At 44.1% G+C, this 20148-nt stretch overlaps 1 protein-coding gene across 1 annotated transcript; it reads left to right on the top strand.

Annotated features, from left to right (window-relative positions):
- The first annotated feature begins 410 nt into the window (after positions 1-410).
- LOC126456017 (uncharacterized) lies at positions 411-19371 on the top strand. Its single transcript, XM_050091773.1, has 2 exons — positions 411-422; positions 18895-19371. Exons 1-2 carry the CDS (start codon positions 411-413, stop codon positions 19369-19371), a joined length of 489 nt encoding a protein of 162 aa, XP_049947730.1.
- The last annotated feature ends 777 nt before the right edge of the window (positions 19372-20148 follow it).

Here is a 20148-nt window from a genome sequence, read left to right as displayed (position 1 = left end):
CCTAAATCACTGAGAGATGGAAGGTGAAAGGTGAACTGAAGAATTCTGTAGTCAGACTGGGACAAGATCCCGCAACCTTTAGATTATCTGGAGCACGGTTTACCGCTAGCCCATCAAGCTCGACGAAATGAAACGTTTATGAGTAATATAGGTGGAGATTCATCACACCAGGTATTGATCACAGCTGTGGTCACCTGAGGTCAGTATGTCGGCCGTGCTCTGACTACGTGACGCATACAAAGCGGCCTAGCGCACGGAGCAGCAAAAATGCACAGTGGTGAATTGCGTCTGGAGAAGGGTTGGAGCTGCGCCGGTGAAAGCGTCTCGCGATGGAGGTATAATAGCGCCCGCCAGGCGTCTGGTCATCGCACACAGCACACTGTCCGTCCCACCAACAGACGAGCGACGACATGGCCCGCCCGGTGAGTTGCTACGTCCATGACATTACTTCGGGACACGCATAACGAATGGCGTCAGGAAAGACACACGATGAGTGGCTCGCGCCTTCAGTCACATTACGCAGTAATTTACCAGATAATATCTTTTGACTGCCGGCCGGCGTGGCCCAGCTGTTCTAGGCGCTTCAGTTTGGAACCGCGTGACCGCTACCGTCGCAGATTCGATTCCTGCCTAGGGCATGGATGTGTGTGATGTCCTTAGGTTAGTTAGATTTAATTAGTTCTAAGTTCTAGGGGACTGATGACCTCAGATGTTAAGTCCCATAGTGCTCAGAGCCATTTGAACCATTTTGTATCTTTTGACTCGAATACAAATTGCAACCAAGTTACAGAGTTCACAAACAAATGTTGCTCAATTTCTATATTTTGTCGTCCAAACAATCCGCACGCTTGGGTAAATTAGCCCCCTTCTCCTTTTTCCATGTAATTATCATTCTTCAGACCGTTTTATGCTGTCCTTCATATCTTTTAGTTTCATTGGACCTTAGTTGACATATAGCACTCTGATCTTCTTTTGATAACGGTTTCCCATACAATACTCTCCTTGTCTAAAGAACTGTTACGTTTAGTATGTTATCTGTTCATTGCGCCAGATTTCAAAAGCATTTCCAGTTCCTTATGATGCCGATTTCAGTTTGCTGCAGGACTTTACTGTGGACGTAGACTATCAAGAACTTCTTCATCACCACATCAGTACTTTTATCAGTGGAACTCTTATTACATGGATCTTTCGTCACTTGCGTTGATCTGTTTGTGAGGCGCAAAATTAATCGTTCGGGTAGAGTGTCGAGCGGGAACAGTTTCTTTCTTTTCTTGATAACTCAGGTCACCTTGTGTATTCGCAGTTCCTGAACAGTGACATTTTCCATTTGCACTACAGTGTGTTTCTCAGTTTTCATTATGCCGTTGGCATGCCTCCTACTACTTTCAGTTTTATCTTATCTCTGTTTACCCGTAGTTGGTAACATGTATTACATTCGCTAACTAAATGCTCAACGAATCATGTAACATTTTCCTAGTTGCTATAGCATGGATTTTGGTATCCGTTCCCCTTGTAATCTTGTTCCTGTTCAGATTTTTTTCTTCGCTTCCTTTCTTGCATACTAGCGTACAGTTTATACAGTAATGACGCTTTATATCCTGGCTTACTCGGTCTCATCTTTTGTAATCTTCCTCTTTATTGCCCATTGGATTTTTATAGGTGTTGTAAATTGTAGGCCGTCTATGTGTTTTATCGCTATTTGTCTCATGATTTAGAGCCTCTTATTCCACCTTACAATGGCGAACATTTTGTCTACATCCGCTGTCTGCTGATGTATACGTTTCTTTGCGCCTCCTACACCCACCAGCGTCGATTATTTTACATATCATAATGCTTAAAGTTCTTTACTTTCGTTAACACAGTCGCTATAGAATGCTTTATGGTTAAAACCAAGGTTCCACCGAAGTTACAAGCATTTGTCATGAATTGCAGTTTATCTCTAATAATTTATCTGTCATTTTTGACAGAAGGATCCCAAGCCCATGCACGGCCTCGACCATCAACAAAATTGTATATTTAACTGACTGTGTAAATTTCACCTCCAAGTACTCTTTTAGTGACACATACCCTGATATTGTATCCCACCTTTTCATAACTTTTCTTTAATTCGCTTTCCTTTCCAATTTGTTTCTGACGTTATCTGTTCTGTTTCTCAGATCTGTCTATACAACCACATTTAAAATGATTCCAGGGATTTGTTTTCCGGTGTGAACAAAAATGCTCCACACACTCACTTCCAGGAAATTCTTTCAGAACTATGTGTCAGTAGGTGATTCCAATACAGTTTAATTCCTATAGGTTTCTTCCACCTTATATGGATATCTATCTCCGCCATATTGCGTTATCTTGCTTTCAACACAGGGATATTCCTTCTCCTACACCTTCTATGGATATCTATATACGTCATATTACGTTATCTTGCTTTCAGCCAGGGGTATTCCTTGTCTTTTTCATCTCCACATTCCTCAGTTGGGTCTTAAGTGTGTCCCACTTAATCCATTGCTGTCTGTTGATTTAATTATGCATGTATTCGCATTCTTGATTTCAGCATAAAGAACTACGTTGTTTACGAACTTTTTTAATGATACGTATTTATCTATGGCTTTTTACCTTGACCTGCCGTAAATGTGATCTAATACTTAAAAGATACTTATCACGGGGGTCTTAGCATCCCCAAGCCTTACTCCAATTGAACAAAGCAGAAAACAGTTTATAGTGGTTGCTTATTTTGTCTGATGGCGTTTGCAATGATTAATTCTGCTGTAGTTCATCAAATGTTAGGGTCAGGTTATTTTTGTTAACTAATCTCTGCGACCAGATGTCGCCACTATTAAACAAAATACGGATTGGCCCATATTCTTAAAACAGTTAAACGCTTACTATTGTTCAAAACAAATTGATAACCTCTGTGAAATACACAATAGTTTCGACGAAGTTTTTATTTTTATTTTTATTTTATTTATTATTTTCTTTTGAGTGATCGGTCTTCTGACTGGTTTGATGCAGCCCGCCACGAATTTCTCTCATGTAGCAACCTCTTCATCTCAGAGTAGCACTTGCAACTTACGTCCTCCATTATTTTCTGGAAGTATTCCAGTCTCTGTTTTCCTCTCATATTTTGCTCTCAACGTCTCCCTCTAGTATCATGGAAGTTATTCCCTGATGTCTTAACAGATGTCCTATCTTTCTGTCCCTTACTCTTGTCAGTATTTTACACATATGTTTTTCCTCTCCGATTCTGTGCAGAACCTGCTCTTTCCTTACCTTGTCAGTCCACTTAATTTTCAAGATTCCTATGTAACACCACATCTCAAGTGCTTCGATTCGCATCTGTTCACGTTTTCCCACAGTGTGTGAGTTATGAATCGATAATGTAACAGTCTCACCAGAATTTCAGGAGCAGATGTTTCGAGGGGAAGTGTACGCCTAGTGAAGTATCGTCCGCCATCATTTGACTAAAGGAAAACCAATGAAATCATATCTGATACCTTCGCTGATTTGCATGCTGCTCGGTTTCAGCAGACCTATTCGGTTTGCACCGTCCCAGTTAGTCCCTAGGACCTGTACAATAAATGAGAACTGCAGCTACATAATATAGGAGTTTCAGTTGTGAGGTATCGTCTATTTTAAATTTTTCCAGCAGGTTGCTGCATCACTCTGCAAGTTTTCTACCGCTTCAATGTTTCGGAACCACTGACAGAGTGTTCATCAAGAGCGCAGGTACTGTAAATCCTTGAACACTCCAGCTGTGCGGTCAAAACTTTAAAAAGAACAAGTTTTCGGATATAAATTTAATTTTGTGTGAAGGTTTCCCCAAAAATTTCTTTGTCCCAGATACAACTACACTGTTTATTTTACTCATACTATATTTGTATTTTATTTCTTTAACTGAGTACACGTCGTGATAAAACACACCAACATCTGTAATCCTAGTGGCAGAGGGCGAGTAAGTTATTAAAGACCTGCTCTTGTTATAAGCTGGAAGTTCGAAGCAGCACAATTACAGCATTACGGAAAGAGGCTTGGATAAATGTTTGTTACACTGTCATATATGTACTCGAACAGGCTCAACTTCGAAAGCGGCTAACACCACTTAAAAATATACTTACCTGAATGGAAAGTGTTTTATCATGAGCACTTTGACTGATCGCTACCGTACTGACACTCCAGTGCACCTGCAAGGAATGATGGTTAAAATTTCATCCTCGTGTGACTTAATTTTCACTGAGGCTATTCGTATAGACGAAGAACAGTGTGAGTATATCACGATCATTAGGTGTTTCTAACATTACTGGGATTTTTCAGATCCAGATCCCAACGCATCATGCCATGGCACGTCTACCTGTAGCATACTGTCGTACTTTGAGATAGTTCGAATCGTTTTCCTGAGGGACATGGTAGCATCATACCTACAGATCAAGGAGAACAGTTGGCTCTGGTGCTGTGATGGAACGAGTGGCGACGGAAAGGAATCTCAATAATATTGTGGTAAGAAGAGTAGGTACAGATGGATACCTCCATAAGGTCTACGCAGCTAGAAGATCGTGGGATTCTTCGACTGGCTCTGACTCGTATGTGACAGCAACGGAAGTCACTGCTGGGACTATAGGCAGACTGTCACCACGAATAATGGGGAACAGGTTACTGGTAGCTGCCGAGTTACAATGCGTAGTTTACTGCTGACGCTGAACCCCAGGCAACGGAGACTTCCACGGCAGCACTCAAATGCGAAACTGAGTGGCATTTTCTGATGTTCAGTAACTGGTCTCGCTTCTGTCTAAGACATTCAGCTCGATGCCAATGTGTCCTTAGATGACCTTTTGAATGGTAACAGGAAGCAGCAACTCTCGAGACCCATGTATTTTCGGCTCCTGGAATTATGGTTCAAATGGCTCTGAGCACTATGGGACTTAACATCTATGGTCATCAGTCCCCTAGAACTTAGGACTAGTTAAACCTAACTAACCTAAGGACAGCACACAACACCCAGTCATCACGAGGCAGAGAAAATCCCTGACCCCGCCGGGAATCGAACCCGGGAACCCGGGCGTGGCTGGAGTTATGGTGTGAGGAGCTACTCTCTCTGTATCCGTCCGAACAAGCCTTGGAAGACCCAACGGTAACGACCGGCACCGGCCGGTGTGGCCGAGCGGTTGCAGGCACTACAGTCTAGAACCGCGCGACCTCTCCGGTCGCAGGTTCGAATCCTTCCTCGGGCATGGATGTGCTAATGTCCTTAGGTTTGTTAGGTTTAAGTAGTTCTAGTGGACTGATGACCTCAGATGTTAAGTCCCATAGTGCTCAGAGCCATTTGAACCATTTGAACCGACCGGCCGCTGCTTCATCCTAAGCCCACAGGCGCCACTGGATACCGATATGAAGGGGCATGTGGTCAGCACACCGCTCTCTCGGCCGTATGTCAGTTTCCGAGACCGCAGCCACTACTTCTCAATCAAGCAGATCCTCAGTTTGTCTCACAAGGGCTAAGTGCACCTCGTGTGCCAATAGCGCTCGGCAGACCAGTTGGTCACCAATCCAAGTGCTAGCCCAGCCCGACAACGCTTAACTTCGGTGATCTGACGGGAAGCAGTGTTGCCACTGCGGCAAGGCCGTTGACTGAGGAGCTATTACATATGACAAAAAGGCTGATTCTGTAAATTTCCCAAGGAGGCTGAACGCTTGCTGGTATGCAGCAGTGATGGTGAGCCAGTTTGACGTTCCCTTCACGATCAGAGTATTAAAAGGCGTATTCCAACATAATAAAAACACAAAACCACACCACAAACACCTCGCGCAGTGTGTGGATCCTTGCCTGACATACTCAATTCTTTGGTATGTCACCTGTAAAGTACGGCTGGGATATGATGGGAAGACAAACACATGTGAACCAGCCTAAACTGACACAGCACACGTTTCATATATTGCAAGAAATTTCGCAAGATGCATTCTGGGTCGGTTTGTTTCGATGTCTCAAGACATACAATAGTGGTTTGGACATTATTACCGAATGGAATGAAAGTTTAATCATTTAATATCCTCTGCGTTACGACATACTGGACTTGGTTCATTATGTAACACCACTCATTTCCGACAGTACATTTGCTAACTCACGGATTCAGTCTCGATTTCTTTTTTGTGCTATTGCGGATGACGTTTCCTTGGGGGACGCGCAAGGAGATGACTTGAATATTCTGTCCGTCCCGTAGCACTCACTAAATTGATATTGATGAAACTTTTCATAGATTACGGACACAGTTAAAAGTTTAGAAAAACGGCACAGTAGTACTCTACAACAGTTAGCTCTTGAGCAATACTAACAGTCTTATTCTCTTGTGTCAAGGAAAACAGTTTCTCCCTCTCTCTCTCTCTCTTTCTCTCTCTCTCTCTCTCTCTCTCTCTCTCCTTCTCCCCTTTTTACTCTTTTATTACTAGCTCCCAAAACCAGGCATTCATTTTGAAAGTTTTGCATTAGAACTGAAAGAAAAGCTGAACTGTGTTTATAGTGTAAAGGGGAAAAAGTTTCCTTTCCATGTATTCATGAAAACACCCTTGAAGTTATGCAGCACTCGTACAAATTAAATGAGCATCTTGTACAAATATATAAGTATAGCTGCTTCTCGTATCAACATCGCAATTGTGTAAATGTCTCTATAGCAAAGCCTTATCATAGCTCTGTAGATGCTTACTGTTTTCGCCAACAGCCGTTTGCGCTTCGCAGTTGACAGCTGTCAAATGCGCTGACAGGTGTCAGGGATTTCCGCAAGTTCACTCGACTGCAGGAGTGTGGTGACAGTAAGGAATAAACTTATTCAAAAATGGTTCAAATGGATCTGAGCACTATGGGACTTAACATCTGTGGTCATCAGTCCCCTTGAACTTAGAACTACTTAAACCTAACTAACCTAAGGACATCACACACATCCATGCCAGAGGAAGGATTCGAACCTGCGACCGTAGCGGTCACACGGTTCCAGACTGAAGCGCCTAGATCCGCACGGCCACACAGGCCGGCTATAAACTTATTAAAAGTTCAGACATGATCAGGCATTTTTTCACGCATCTCAGTGTATATGACGTCACATCTCTTGTACTATGTGTCGTACAATGATGTATTTGTGTAAGTTCATTCTGCGGCATATGAGGAGACTGTCTCCAAAATATCTTGCGAGCAGAGTTACTAGCAAAGAAGTAATAAATATAAACGTTATGAATGATGCAGCAGCTGAAGTCATATGTGCTGATCCGTCAGTGTAGAAACATTCAGCGGCATGTTTGAAGACTGGCTGCAAAATGTGTTTCGGATAGAGTTAGTAACAATGAAGTAATAAATTTAAACATCTGCATGCACAACGCTGCAGTTTTTCATGCACCTCTTTGTTTACGACGTCATATCTCCTGGAGTATGGTAGGTAGGTGGCCCTCACCTTGCTACTGATTGTTGCCTTAGAGGAAGGGATATGTGTACCATGTTTGGGTGAAATCGGTGCAGTCATTTAGGAGGAGATGTGGAACACACCACACACACACACACACACACACACACACACACACACACACTCACAAATACACACACACACACACACACACACATACACACAAACCCATATTCATAAAATGTTCGGATTAAGTATTGAGTCACCAGTCGAAGATTTGATGCGACCCACCATGAATTCCTCTCTTACGCCAACTCCTTCACGTCAGAGTAGTAGATACTACTGATGTCCCCTATGATTCCTTAGATATGTTCGAATGTCTGTCTTCTCCTGCAGTTTTTAACCTCTACACCTCACTCAGGTACCATGGAAGTTATTCCTTCAAAACTTAACTGATGTCCTATCTTTCCTTCCTCTTTTGAGTGTTTCCATCCCCATCGTCTTTCGAACACTTAATTCTCTTCTTTTCGGGTTTCCCTACAGCTCCTGATTGACTACCCATACAGTGACGTGCTCCAAACGTACATTCCTAAACTTTCTTTCTCAACTAACGGCTTATGTCTGATGCAAGTAAAATTCTTTAGCTCGGGAATGCTCTCCTCGCCTGTACTAGGCTGCTTTTCACGTCCTGCTTCATTCGTTATTTTTCTACCAAGATAGCCGAAACAATTAACTTCGTTTACCTCCTGGTCACCAAGTTTGATGTTAAGTTTATCGCTAATCCCGTTTCTTTTACTACTCACTGCAATCGTCTTTCTTCGGTTAGCTGCCAATCCACGTTCTGTAGGCCCTACTAATTAGACGGTTCATTCCATTCGGCACGTCCTGTAATCCTTCCTCACTTTCACTGAGCACAGTAATGTTATCAGCATTGATATACTTTCTCTCCGAATTTTAATCCCATTCTTCAGCTCTTGAGCAGTCTATGCTGCCAGAATGTCACAATGGTGTTTCCCATTCGGTGCCCTCGTCAGCATCTCTTTCCGGTAAAAATTGTTGGTAACCGTTGAGGTAGCGGCACGGTGTAAACTAGTAAAATGTATGTGGGCTACGTAAAGTATGAATTCCACTAAAATTAGTTTTGCAGTTCATTATATGTAGTGGCCTGCATTTGGAAGGACAAAATTAATTTTCACGTCGCATCTCCTCGGTATTTTTTCCCTTTTGTAATGAACAAGACCCAAATGCCTCTGTCGGGCCTAACAGGCACACACCTACCGCTGTTTCTGCTGTGTTGTTGGAGAACACAGACGCGCAGGGTTCTTCAGCCACTGTTCGCGGCGGACAGGCGGGAGTTTTTAATTCGCTGTCACCCGGTATTAACACACGTGATGCTTCTCATCCTTGGTTTAACTCACAAAGCCAGCTCCCTCAAAGGCTTATAGAATGGAAACGCAAATTAATATCTGTGACGTCAAAATAGCGGCCAGGTGATACGTAAAATAGCGAGTCGGTCCTTTTCTGTTAGTAATTACGTGTCACGAGCGTTTATTAAGCCTGTTACAGTCTGCAGTTTCTTTTCCGCTTGGAAGAGGATCAGTAATTTAATTAGCGGCCTGGGATGTTTGGAGCGCAGAAGCCAGCAACAGCAACTAGTGGTATAAACTCATCAGCGGGGGTGCTCTCAGTAGCATATGATTCGTAACACCGTAGCAATCGAGAGACATGGTAGCAACACTGGAATGTTTCTTCGTCACCAGTATAGATGCTTAGATGCTTTGAGCAACTGTCTCGGTAATTTTCTAGGAGGCAGCCCTGGCTTCCTTCGCACTTAACGGGCCCAACAGCCCCCCCCCCCCCCCCCCCAAAGCTAACATGACGTAGGTGAAGCAAGGGGTACACTTCACTTCATTGGGAGGATGTGGGAAAATGTCCAGTCTGCAAAACACTCGCGTGACCCATCTAGAACATTGATGAACAGGATGGTACCTGCTAGGAACAGGACTAACTGGTAATTATGAGGGTATAGAAGGAAGGCTAACACTAATGGCCACAGTCTGACATAGGGACTTCTAAGATGAGGTTAGACTAGTTATACCGCACAAAGATGCATTTAAGTAACTATTCTTCGACCTCTCCACGCACGAATGAAACAGGAAGAAACTCTAAGACGCAGTGCATTGGCAAATGATCCCCACCCTACTCTTCACAGTTGTTTGTAGTCCATGGAAGTAAATCCAGAATATCGCATACTTTTTGATGTGAACATATTTCTCAGACGGAGGTGGCACGATGCACATCATACTTCAAATTAGTCTTTTCTGCAGTCGTTCCTTTCAGTCGCCGTTTAGAGTTTTATTGTTTAGGTGCTCTATCTTAGACGGCAGATACAGAGTATCATTGTACAAACCGGTTTTTCATAGGTCTGATTCCAGAATAATCTCAGCAGAAAGGACTTCTTGGCCCGTCGGTCTAGAAGTAGTGTCTTTGACTAATAATAAAAAATGTCCTAGGTCACGTATTCCGACCCCGCCACTGCCTAAATTTTGCATAAAAGTCATCAGCAATGGCGGTCGACGCCTTTCCGTCGTAAGATGTCGCCTTCGTTCATATACACGTCCTAAAATGCTCCTCGTGCGAGTATCCCAGACTTTATACTAAAAATGGAACTTGCAGTAACAAATTCCCTAGGAGCGATACAGTTGGCTAGAAACATAAAATTATTGTTCATTCAACAGAACGTATAATAACGCTGTACGGTCCTCTCGTCGCTTCAATAGAGAGGACCCTGAGATGCAACATGTTAATATTTTTGGCATCTCCTTTTGTATATCTCACGCGTATTGCCTTAGTCTTTATTCTTTCTGTTGCGTTTCCGGCTGCGTCGCTGTATATGTGTTTTCATGGGACATACTGAATCACTAACGTCACGTCATTCTTCTACCATCAGATTACCGTCTTCACTACGTATTTGCGTTGAGGCAATATGGTGAACTGCTTCTTGTGGAATCTTGTGTGGTTAGGAGTGATTTTGTAATTGAAAAGTGAAAGAGAAATTACCCTAAAAGGCCGTGTGGTACAACGCATCTATCTCTCTCTCTCTCTCTTTTGCTCGTGAAATACTGATGGTGAGTATTTTCTTCAACTACATACTTCATGAAAGTAACACGAGCGTTAATTGTCTTATAGACGGTCGTTGAATCGTCTGTAACAGCATCGTTTTATCCGCCTGAGCGTTGTAGCTCACATTTCTTGATCGCTAATCCCCTCTGTCCACCCGTCAAGCATATGCGAGCAGCAATTTGTTGGTTGTAAATCAACCTAGATTTGCCGTAATAGTAATGAAAGTGTTCGGGTGGACAATCGAATCGTACGCCCACTGAAGAAGACGGTCAACGGTGCGTTGGTGTTATGGAATATTCATAATACACCTAGGAAGAGAGACAGGGAGGGGATCTGGAGAACGAGAGAGAGAAAGAGAGAGAGAAATGTGGGGGGCAGGAAGAACTCGTTACTACTCTACGGTGCCCTCTAGTTCATCGTATCCGCCTTCATGATTTTCGCTCCCTCGTCGATTCTGTTGCCCTTTTGAAAATGGCATCGTCCATTCACCTGATAGAAAGTTCAGTGCCATCCGCTAATGAGGAAGCTCGGTTTGTGACTGAGTGCATTGCTTGTCCCTGCGGGACACACAAATACCTTGAGACCCAACTGCTGGGTTCCGCTTTTTACGGACAGCGAATAAAGTTGCAGCTCTTCTTCAGCCAGCAGTAGTTATTCAGTTATTTGAAATAAATAATGCACACGATCCGTTGGGACGTTAAAACTATAACATCGTAGCAAACTTTCCAGACGTCGAAATACGAACAGTTAGCTGATGAATTTCTTATGAATGCCGTCGTTAAATCTACTGTACTGATATTTCAACACTTAGACAGTTTTTAGAGATGAAAATATTTTTCGTTGTACACAGAAACAGAAGATATTTATACGGAGACATGATATGAGTAACGAAAGGGTCCCTCAGCATTTGATTTTGCCTTCGGTTTGTAAAGGCAGTCCATGACTATACGTAATTTAAGTTCGTTGCTAATAAGTAGAAAGAGTAAAATCAGCTTTTACAGCATCTAAGTTCCTTTCTTTTGTTTCCATAACATCGAAAACTTCTATCAGGTACTTCAACACTTACGGTTCTTCCTTTTTTACGGATTATTGCAATATATTCCAAGTTTCGATCCCTGGAAATTTACTTAAATGTTTTAATTTTCCATGAAGTACTTTTTTATTACAAGGAGAGTACAATGTATTCGTCATTGTGACTATCAGGTACACAAAACTGTACTTGACTGGGGGATTCCGATGAGGTATAACTTATCTACGAGGCAGCGGTGCGAGTGAGGTATTCTCACTCTCTCTCCCTCTCTGACACTCACTGTCCCTTTTTTTACTGAGGAGGATGGCGCCTTCAAACAGATTTGTAGCGGCTCATCACAGTATTGTCCTTTGTACCAATGCCTTCATCTCAGAGTCTCAAATACACCGATTGTCTTCAATTATTTGTTTTTTGTATTCTAACCCCTTTTTCCCTCATTTTCCCCTCTACTGCAGTAGATAGGGAAAGAATTGCATTTTTTTTATCTATACATTTGTTTAGCTATCTAAACCGATCTGTTTAGTCCCGTCAGTCCCTAACGTCGCATCACGGTTTTATACTTACAGTATTTAGTTTTCCGAAATTCCTCACCAGGGAAGGCGAATGGAATATTCCAGAATTTGAAACATGAACAGCTGCTAGCATGAGTTTCTTAGAAGCAGATACCTTAGGGGTTGCGAAGCAACTCAAATCGCTTGATACGGGCAAGTCTTCAGTTCCAGATTGTATACCGATTAGGTTCCTTTCAGATTACGCTGATACAATAGTTCCCTACTTAGCAATTATATACAACCGATCGCTCACCGATAAATCTGTACCTACAGATTGGAAAATTGCGCAGGTCGCACCAGTGTTTAAGAAGGGTAGTAGGAGTAATCCATCGAACTACAGACATATATCATTGACGTCGGTTTGAAGTAGGGTTTTGGAGCATATACTGTATTCAAACATTATGATTCACCTCGAAGAGAACGATCTATTGATACGTAATCAGCATGGTTTCAGAAAACATCGTTCTTGTGCAACGCAGCTAGCTCTTTATTCGCACGAAGTAATGGCCGCTATCGACAGGGGATCTCAAGTTGATTCTGTATTTGTAGATTTCCGGAAAGCTTTTGACACCGTTCCTCACAAGCGACTTCTAATCAAGCTGCGGGTCTATGGGGTATCGTCTTAGTTGTGCGACTGGATTCGTGATTTCCTGTCAGGAAGGTCACAGTTCGTAGTAATAGACGGCAAATCATCGAGTAAAATTGAAGTGATATCAGGTGTTCCCCAGGGAAGCGTCCTGGGACCTCTGCTGTTCCTGATCTATGTAAATGACCTCGGTGACAATCTGAGCAGTTCTCTTAGGTTGTTCGCAGATGATGCTGTAATTTACCTTCTAGTAAGGTCATCCGAAGACCAGTATCAGTTGCAAAGCGATTTAGAAAAGATTGTTGTATGGTGTGGCAGGTGGCAGTTGACGCTAAATAACGAAAAGTGTGAGATGATCCACATGAGTTCCAAAAGAAATCCGTTGGAATTCGATTACTCGATAAATAGTACAATTCTCAAGGCTGTCAATTCAACTAAGTAACCGGGTGTCAAAATCACGAACAACTGCAGTTGGAAAGACCACATAGATAATATTGTGGGGAAGGCGAGCCAAAGGTTGCGTTTCATTGGCAGGACACTTAGAAGATACAACAAGTCCACTAAAGAGACAGCTTACACTACACTCGTTCGTCCTCTGTTAGAATATTGCTGCGCGGTGTGAGATCCTTACCAGTTGGGATTGACGGAGGACATCGAAAGCGTGCAAAAAAGGGCAGCTCGTTTTGTATTATCACGTAATAGGGGAGAGAGTGTGGCAGATATGATACGCGAGTTGGGATGGAAGTCATTAAAGCAAAGACGTTTTTCGTCGCGGCGAGATCTATTTACGAAATTTCTCTTTCTAATGCGAAAATATTTTGTTGAGCCCAACCTACATAGGTAGGAATGAACATCAAAATAAAATAAGAGAAATCAGAGTTCGAACAGAAAGGTTTAGGTGTTCGTTCTTCCCGCGTGCTGTTCGGGAGTGGGATGGTAGAGATTGGTTCAAATGGCTCTGAGCACTATGCGACTTAACTTCTGAGGTCATCAGTCGCCTAGAACTTAGAACTAATTAAACCTAACTAACCTAAGGACATCACACACATCCATGCCCGAGGCAGGATTCGAACCTGCGGTCACGCGGTTCCAGACTGAAGCGCCTTTAACCGTACGGCCACACCGGCCGGCTGAATGGTAGGGAGATAGTATGATTGTGGTTCGATGAACCCTCTGCCAAGCACTTAAATGTGAATTGCAGAGTAATCATGTAGATGTAGATGTAGATGTATTTATTTTTTTACATCGTAGTTGCCTAAGAAATTACAATTGAAATATGACAGATGTTATTGAAATGGCGTGAGAGTAAATGATATTGGCTATGTATTAACAAAATTAACACTAGAAGTACTTGAGTACTTGTACTGCTACAGCTGCTACCATTGAGAGGACATTATAATAATAGTAATAGTAATAATAATTACAATAATGTCAATAATAACAATAAAATCAGTTGCAAATGTAAAAAGAATTTATAGATTTTCAAAATATAAACTTTATAATATAGTAAGTGCTGGGAAAAGAAAATTTAACGAGACTGCATCAGCTAAGAATACTGGGAAATGATGATCTGGTAGGGAACAAGAATGTACAAGGATAACAAGTGCGTACAGTGACAATGCAAATCCTTACTATTGCTTTAGTAGATATGTCGTTAACTGTCTTCTGAAGCTGGAGATATCACTCAGTTCTCTAACATAAAGCTGGAGATTATTCCAGAGTAGGGCTAGTGCTATTGAGAAAGACTTCTAGAAAGTGGCTGAACGATGGAGTGGGACTGGAAGGATTTCGTTCTAATGAGAACTGGTGTTTCTGCCATGTTGTTCAGACAAGAGCATTAATGTCGTGGAGAGATACACTGTGTGATCAAAGGTATCCGGACAGCCCCAAATATATACGTTTCTCACATTATGTGCATTGTGTTGCCACCTACTCCCAGGTACTCCATTTCAGTGACCTCATTAGATATTAGACATCTTGAGAGAGCAGAATGGGGCGCTCCGCGGAACTCACAGACATTGAACATGGTCAGGTGATTGGGTGTCATTTGTGTCATACGTCTGTTATCGAGATTTCCACACTCCTAAACACCCCTAGGTCCACTGTTTCCGATATGATAGTGAAGTGAGAACGTGAAGGGACACGTGCAGCACTAATGCGTACAGGCCGACCTCGTCTGTTGATTGACAGAGACCGCCGACAGTTGAAGAGGATCGTAATGTGTAATAGGCAGACATCTATCCAGACCAGCAGACAGGAATTGCAGACTGCATCAGGATCCACTGCAAGTACTATGACAGTCAGGCGGGAGGTGAGAAAAGTTTAATTTCATGGTCGAGCGGCTGCTCGTAAGCCACTCACGCCGGTAAATGCCAAACGACGCCTCGCTTGGTGTAAGGAGCGTAAACATTGGACGATTGAACAGTGGAAAAACGTTGTGTGGAGTGACGAATCACGGTACACAATGTGGCGATCCGATGGCAGGTGTGTGGGTATGGAGAATGCCCGGTGAACGTCATGTGCCAGCGCGTGCAGTGCCAACAGTAAAATTCGGAGGCAGTGGTGTTATGGTGTGGTCGTGTTTTTTATGGAGGGGGCTTGCACCCCTTGTTGTTTTGCGTGGCACTATCCCAGCGCAGGTCTACATTGGTGTTATAAGCAGCTTCTTGCTTTCAATTGTGGAAGAGCAGTTTTGGGATGGCGATTGCATCTTTCAACACGGTCGACCACCTGTTCATAATGCACGGTCTGTGGCGAAGTGCTTACACGACAATAACATCCCTGTAATGGACTGGGCTACACAGAGTCTTGACGTGAATCCAATAAAACACCTTTGGAATGTTTTGGAAAGTAGACTCCGTGTCAGGCCTCACCGATCGACATCGATACGTCACCTCAGTGCAGCACTCCGAAAAGAATGGACTGCCATTCCCCAAGAAACCTTCCAGCACCTGATTGAACGTATGCCAGCGATAGTGGAAGCTGTCATCAAGGCTTAGGGTGGGCCAACACCATATTGAATTCTAGCATGGGGGACGCCACGAACTTGCAAGTCTTTGACCCAGGTGTCACGATACTTATAATCACTTAGTGTACATGAGACCATGTTCGTTGATAAGACAGTAGAGGAGACAGTTGTTAAAGTCTTATATGAATTTATGTGTGGATATGGTTTGGAGTGTAGCCTTATACGAATTGGAAATGTTTATATGAACGGGAAATGTGGAAAATAAACGATGCAAAGAACAAGAAATGATGTGATCAGCGGTAGTGAACAGTAGTGAATTTGGGAAGGGCAAATCTAGTTGCCAACGAAGAGGCAGTGAACTGAACTGGGGATGCAACAGTTTACAGTAAAAAAATTAAGCAAGAGCGTTGTCGCTGTGTAAGACGATTCCCCAACATGTCGTCTCCGACTGCGGGATTTATCTTTGGCTGTGGTCGTTTGACCTTTGACGGTGTCTCCTTCAGTGAGAGACGAAACCAAAAACTACACACGCTCAGAATGGAAGTCTTAAGTGAAGGCAACACCGGCAGTGAAAGGCTACTGTGTCGGAGAAAACAGCTGTTTGCACAATTTGACTTAAAGGAATACAGGTACTAAAATAAAATACCAACAGCCGTCGTTTTGATGTACACCATCTTCCGGTCTCCTAAACCTACATACGGCAGCGAAAGCGGTGTGCTGACCACATGCCCCTTCATATGCGCATCCAGTGACGCCTGTGGATTGGAGATGACACGGCGACCGGTCGATACCATTGGGCCTTCATGGCCTGTTCTGGCGAAGTTTAGCTTTTATTTTTTATTACACCATCTTCAAGCCGTAACCGAAGCTGAGCGGGTGAATCGCAATGTCAAAACGATTCCATCAGTGACCAACGTCTATTACCTGGCTTCTGAAGAGTATTGCAAAAGTGGTGTTGTGTCTGCAATCATGGTTGCACAATATGGCTTTCACAATAGTGTATAGAAGCCAGTTCATAGACGTTAAACACTGGAGCTCAGCCCCTGAGTGTTAGTTCAAGCCTGAAGATGGTTTACTGAGTCATCAAAATTGGTTGTAGTATAATAAAATAACAGCAAAACGACGGCTGCAGGTGTTTCATTATACTACGGATGTGTGCTCAGGTCTCGCAGATGTTGAATCACAAATGGACATAGCCGGTCGGTGTGGCCGTGCGGTTCTAGGCGCTTCAGTCTGGAACCGCGTGACCGCTACGGTCGCTGGTTCGAATCCTGCCTCGGGCATGGATGTGTGTGACGTCCTCAGGTTAGTTAGGTTTAAGTAGTTCTAAGTTCTAGGGGACTGATAACCACAGATGTTAAGTCCCATAGTGCTCAGAGCCATTTTTTGAAAAAATGGACATAGGACAACTTAAAGGGATAGAGGTTGGCAAGATACATCCGGAGGCTTCAGCGAACAGTTAATCTGAGAGTGGAGGGAGGTTATTTGTGTGTGTGTGTATGTGTGTGTGTGTGTGGTGGGATCGGACCGAGCGGGAGAGGGGGGGGGGGGGTGTTAATTCTAGAGGGAAGGGAAATCAAGACTGGAACTGAGGGCATAAAACACTACTGGCCATTAAAATTGCTACACCACGAAGATGACGTGCTAGAGACGCGAAATTTAACCAACAGGAGGAAGATACTGTGATATGCAAATGATTAGCTTTTCAGAGCATTCACACAAGGTTGACGCCGGTGGTGACGCCTACAACGCGCTGACATGAGGAAAGTTTCCGACCGATTTCTCATACACGACTTTGATAAAGGTCAGATTAATAGCCTATCGCGATAGCGGTTTATCGTATCGCGACATTGCTGCACGCGTTGGTCGAGATCTATTGACTGTTAGTAGAATATGGAATCTGTGGGTTCAGGAGGGTAATATGGAACGCTATGATGAATCCCAACGGCATCGAATCACTAGCAGACGAGATGACAGGCACCGTTTCCGCATGGCTATAACGGATCTTGCAGACATATCTCGATCCCAGAGTCACCAGATAAAGACGTTTGCAAGACATCAACCATTTGCACGAACAGTTCGACGACGTTTGCAGCAGCATGGGCTATCAGCTCGGAGACCATGGCTGCGGGTACCCTTGCCGCTGTATCACAGACAGGAGCGCCTGCGATGGAGTACTCAACGACGAACCTGGGTGCACGAATGGCAACACGTCATTTTTTCGGATGAGTCCAGATTCTATTTACAGCGTCATGATTGTCGCATCCGTGTTTGGCGACATCGCGGTGAACGCACATCGCCATACTGGGGTATAAAATGGCTCTAAGCACTATGGGACTTAACATCTGAGGTCATCAGTCCCCCGGAACTTAGAACTACTTAAACCTCACTAACCTAAGGACATCACACACATCCATGCCCCAGGCAGGATTCGAACCTGCGACCGTAGCGGTCACGCGGTTCCAGACTGAAGCGACTGGCGTATCACCGGGCGTGGGGTGCCATTGGTTACACGTCTATCTCCTCTTGTTCGCATTGACGGCACTTTGAACAGTGGACGTTACATTTCAGATGTGTTGCGACCAGTGGCTCTAACCTTCATTTGATCCCTGCGAAACCCTACATTTCAGCAGGATAATGCACGACCGCATGTTGCAGGTCCTGTACGGGCCTTTCTGGATACAGAAAATGTTCGACTGCTGCCCTGGCCAGCACATTCTCTAGATCTCTTATCAATTGAAAACGTCTGGTCAATGGCGGCCGATCAACTGGCTCGTCACAATACGCCAGTCACTACTCTAGAGGAACTGTTGTACCGTGTTGAAGCTGCATGGCCAGCTGTACCTGTACGCGCCATCCAAGCTCTGTTTGACTCAATGCCCAGGCGTATCACGGCCCGTGTTACGGCCAGAGGTGGTTGTTCTGGGTACTGATTTCTCAGGGCCTATTCACCCAAATTGCGTGAAAACGTAATCACACGTCAGTTCTAGTATAATATATTTGTCCAATGAATACCCGTTTATCATCTGCCTTTCTTCCTGGCGTAGCAATTCTAATGGCCAGTAGTGTAGTTGTTCAAATAGGAAAAGTCCTCGGCAAAACACAGTAGAATGGAGAGGTGCATCAAATTAGTCTTCAGAGTGGCAACAATAACAACTGTGACAGTTGGGTACTTGATATTTTAACAAAATTTTAGTCATTACGTTCGTGGAGGAAGCTGTTTCCTAGCAGGACACGGCCTGACTGTGGTCCACTGTCGGCAGGTGCAGTGTAGGAGCGCGACGCTGGTGGCTGTGCTGCTGGCCGTGGCCGGCGGCGCGCGCGGCGGCGGCTTCCTGGGCCACGGCGCCTTCGAGCCGATCGAGGAGCACTCTAGCGTGTTGCACGAGGCGCCGTCGCCGCCGCAGGTGAAGGTGATCCGCGTGCCCGTGCCGCAGCCCGTGCCCGTGGCCGTGCCGCAGCCGGTGGCGGTGGCGGTGCCGCACCCGGTGCCCGTCTACCACAGGCAGGTGCAGCGCGTCCACGTGCCCGTGACGCGCACCGTGCAGGTGGAGCGCGAGCGGCCCTACCCCGTCTACGTGGAGAAGCGCGTGCCCGTGCCCGTCGACAAGCCCTACCCCATCACCGTCAAGAAGCCGGTCGCCGTGCCCGTGCCCAAGCCGTACCCCGTCAGGGTGCCCGTCTACAAGCACGTCTACCACAACATCGGAGGCGGCGGCGGCCACGGCCACGGCTGGTGATGCCGCTCGGCACTCGCCGTTGGCACAGCCTCTGTTTTGTTATTGGACTTACCATTTTTTTTATACATTTGTTGACCCTTGTTTTCTAATAAACTCTCGGAAAAATTACTGAACCGTGATTTATTTTCAAGAAATATTCTTAAGAATTTAGTTTATTTACTAGCGATTCATCAAGAACATTAACACATTTAATCACACAATATAAGCATGGAAGAAGTTGCCAGAGACTAACTGATGAAATCTTAACCAAATTCCTTTTAACAAATAGGAATTTTATTCACTTTTATAGTGCCTAAATGCATTTTTTAAAAGAAACAGATTTAAAATTATAATCAAAGTTACAATTTATTCAGAATCAGAAAGAAACAATTTTTGACTGTATAAGCTCTCCGGCAGAGAACCTTGCCGCTCCTTTTTGACACGGCCGTAGTTACGACCTCTCACACTATCCTTTGAAAGACCACACCGGTGCAAATCTGCAACACACCAGATAACTTTAAACTAAGAGTTTTAACAATTTACACAAGCACACAAACTGTGCACCCCCCCCCCCCCCCATAGGAGGGATGGAAATGGTACAAAACACTAACAATTAAAATATTAACCTTGCCACCGAAGGTCCAACTTGATTTTAACTTCTAAGAAACGTCTTACGGTGAAAGGGTGGCAACTTTATGTTCTAAAATGCTCATATAAATGAAAGCCCATGAAATGCAATCTTATATAAAATTCTACAACAATACTTAAGATGCTCTACAGTACACAGATACCGCCTCT

This window comes from Schistocerca serialis, chromosome 2, assembly GCF_023864345.2.
Source record: "Schistocerca serialis cubense isolate TAMUIC-IGC-003099 chromosome 2, iqSchSeri2.2, whole genome shotgun sequence".
NCBI lineage: Eukaryota > Metazoa > Arthropoda > Insecta > Orthoptera > Acrididae > Schistocerca > Schistocerca serialis.
This window is presented reverse-complemented; position numbering and strand designations above follow the sequence as displayed.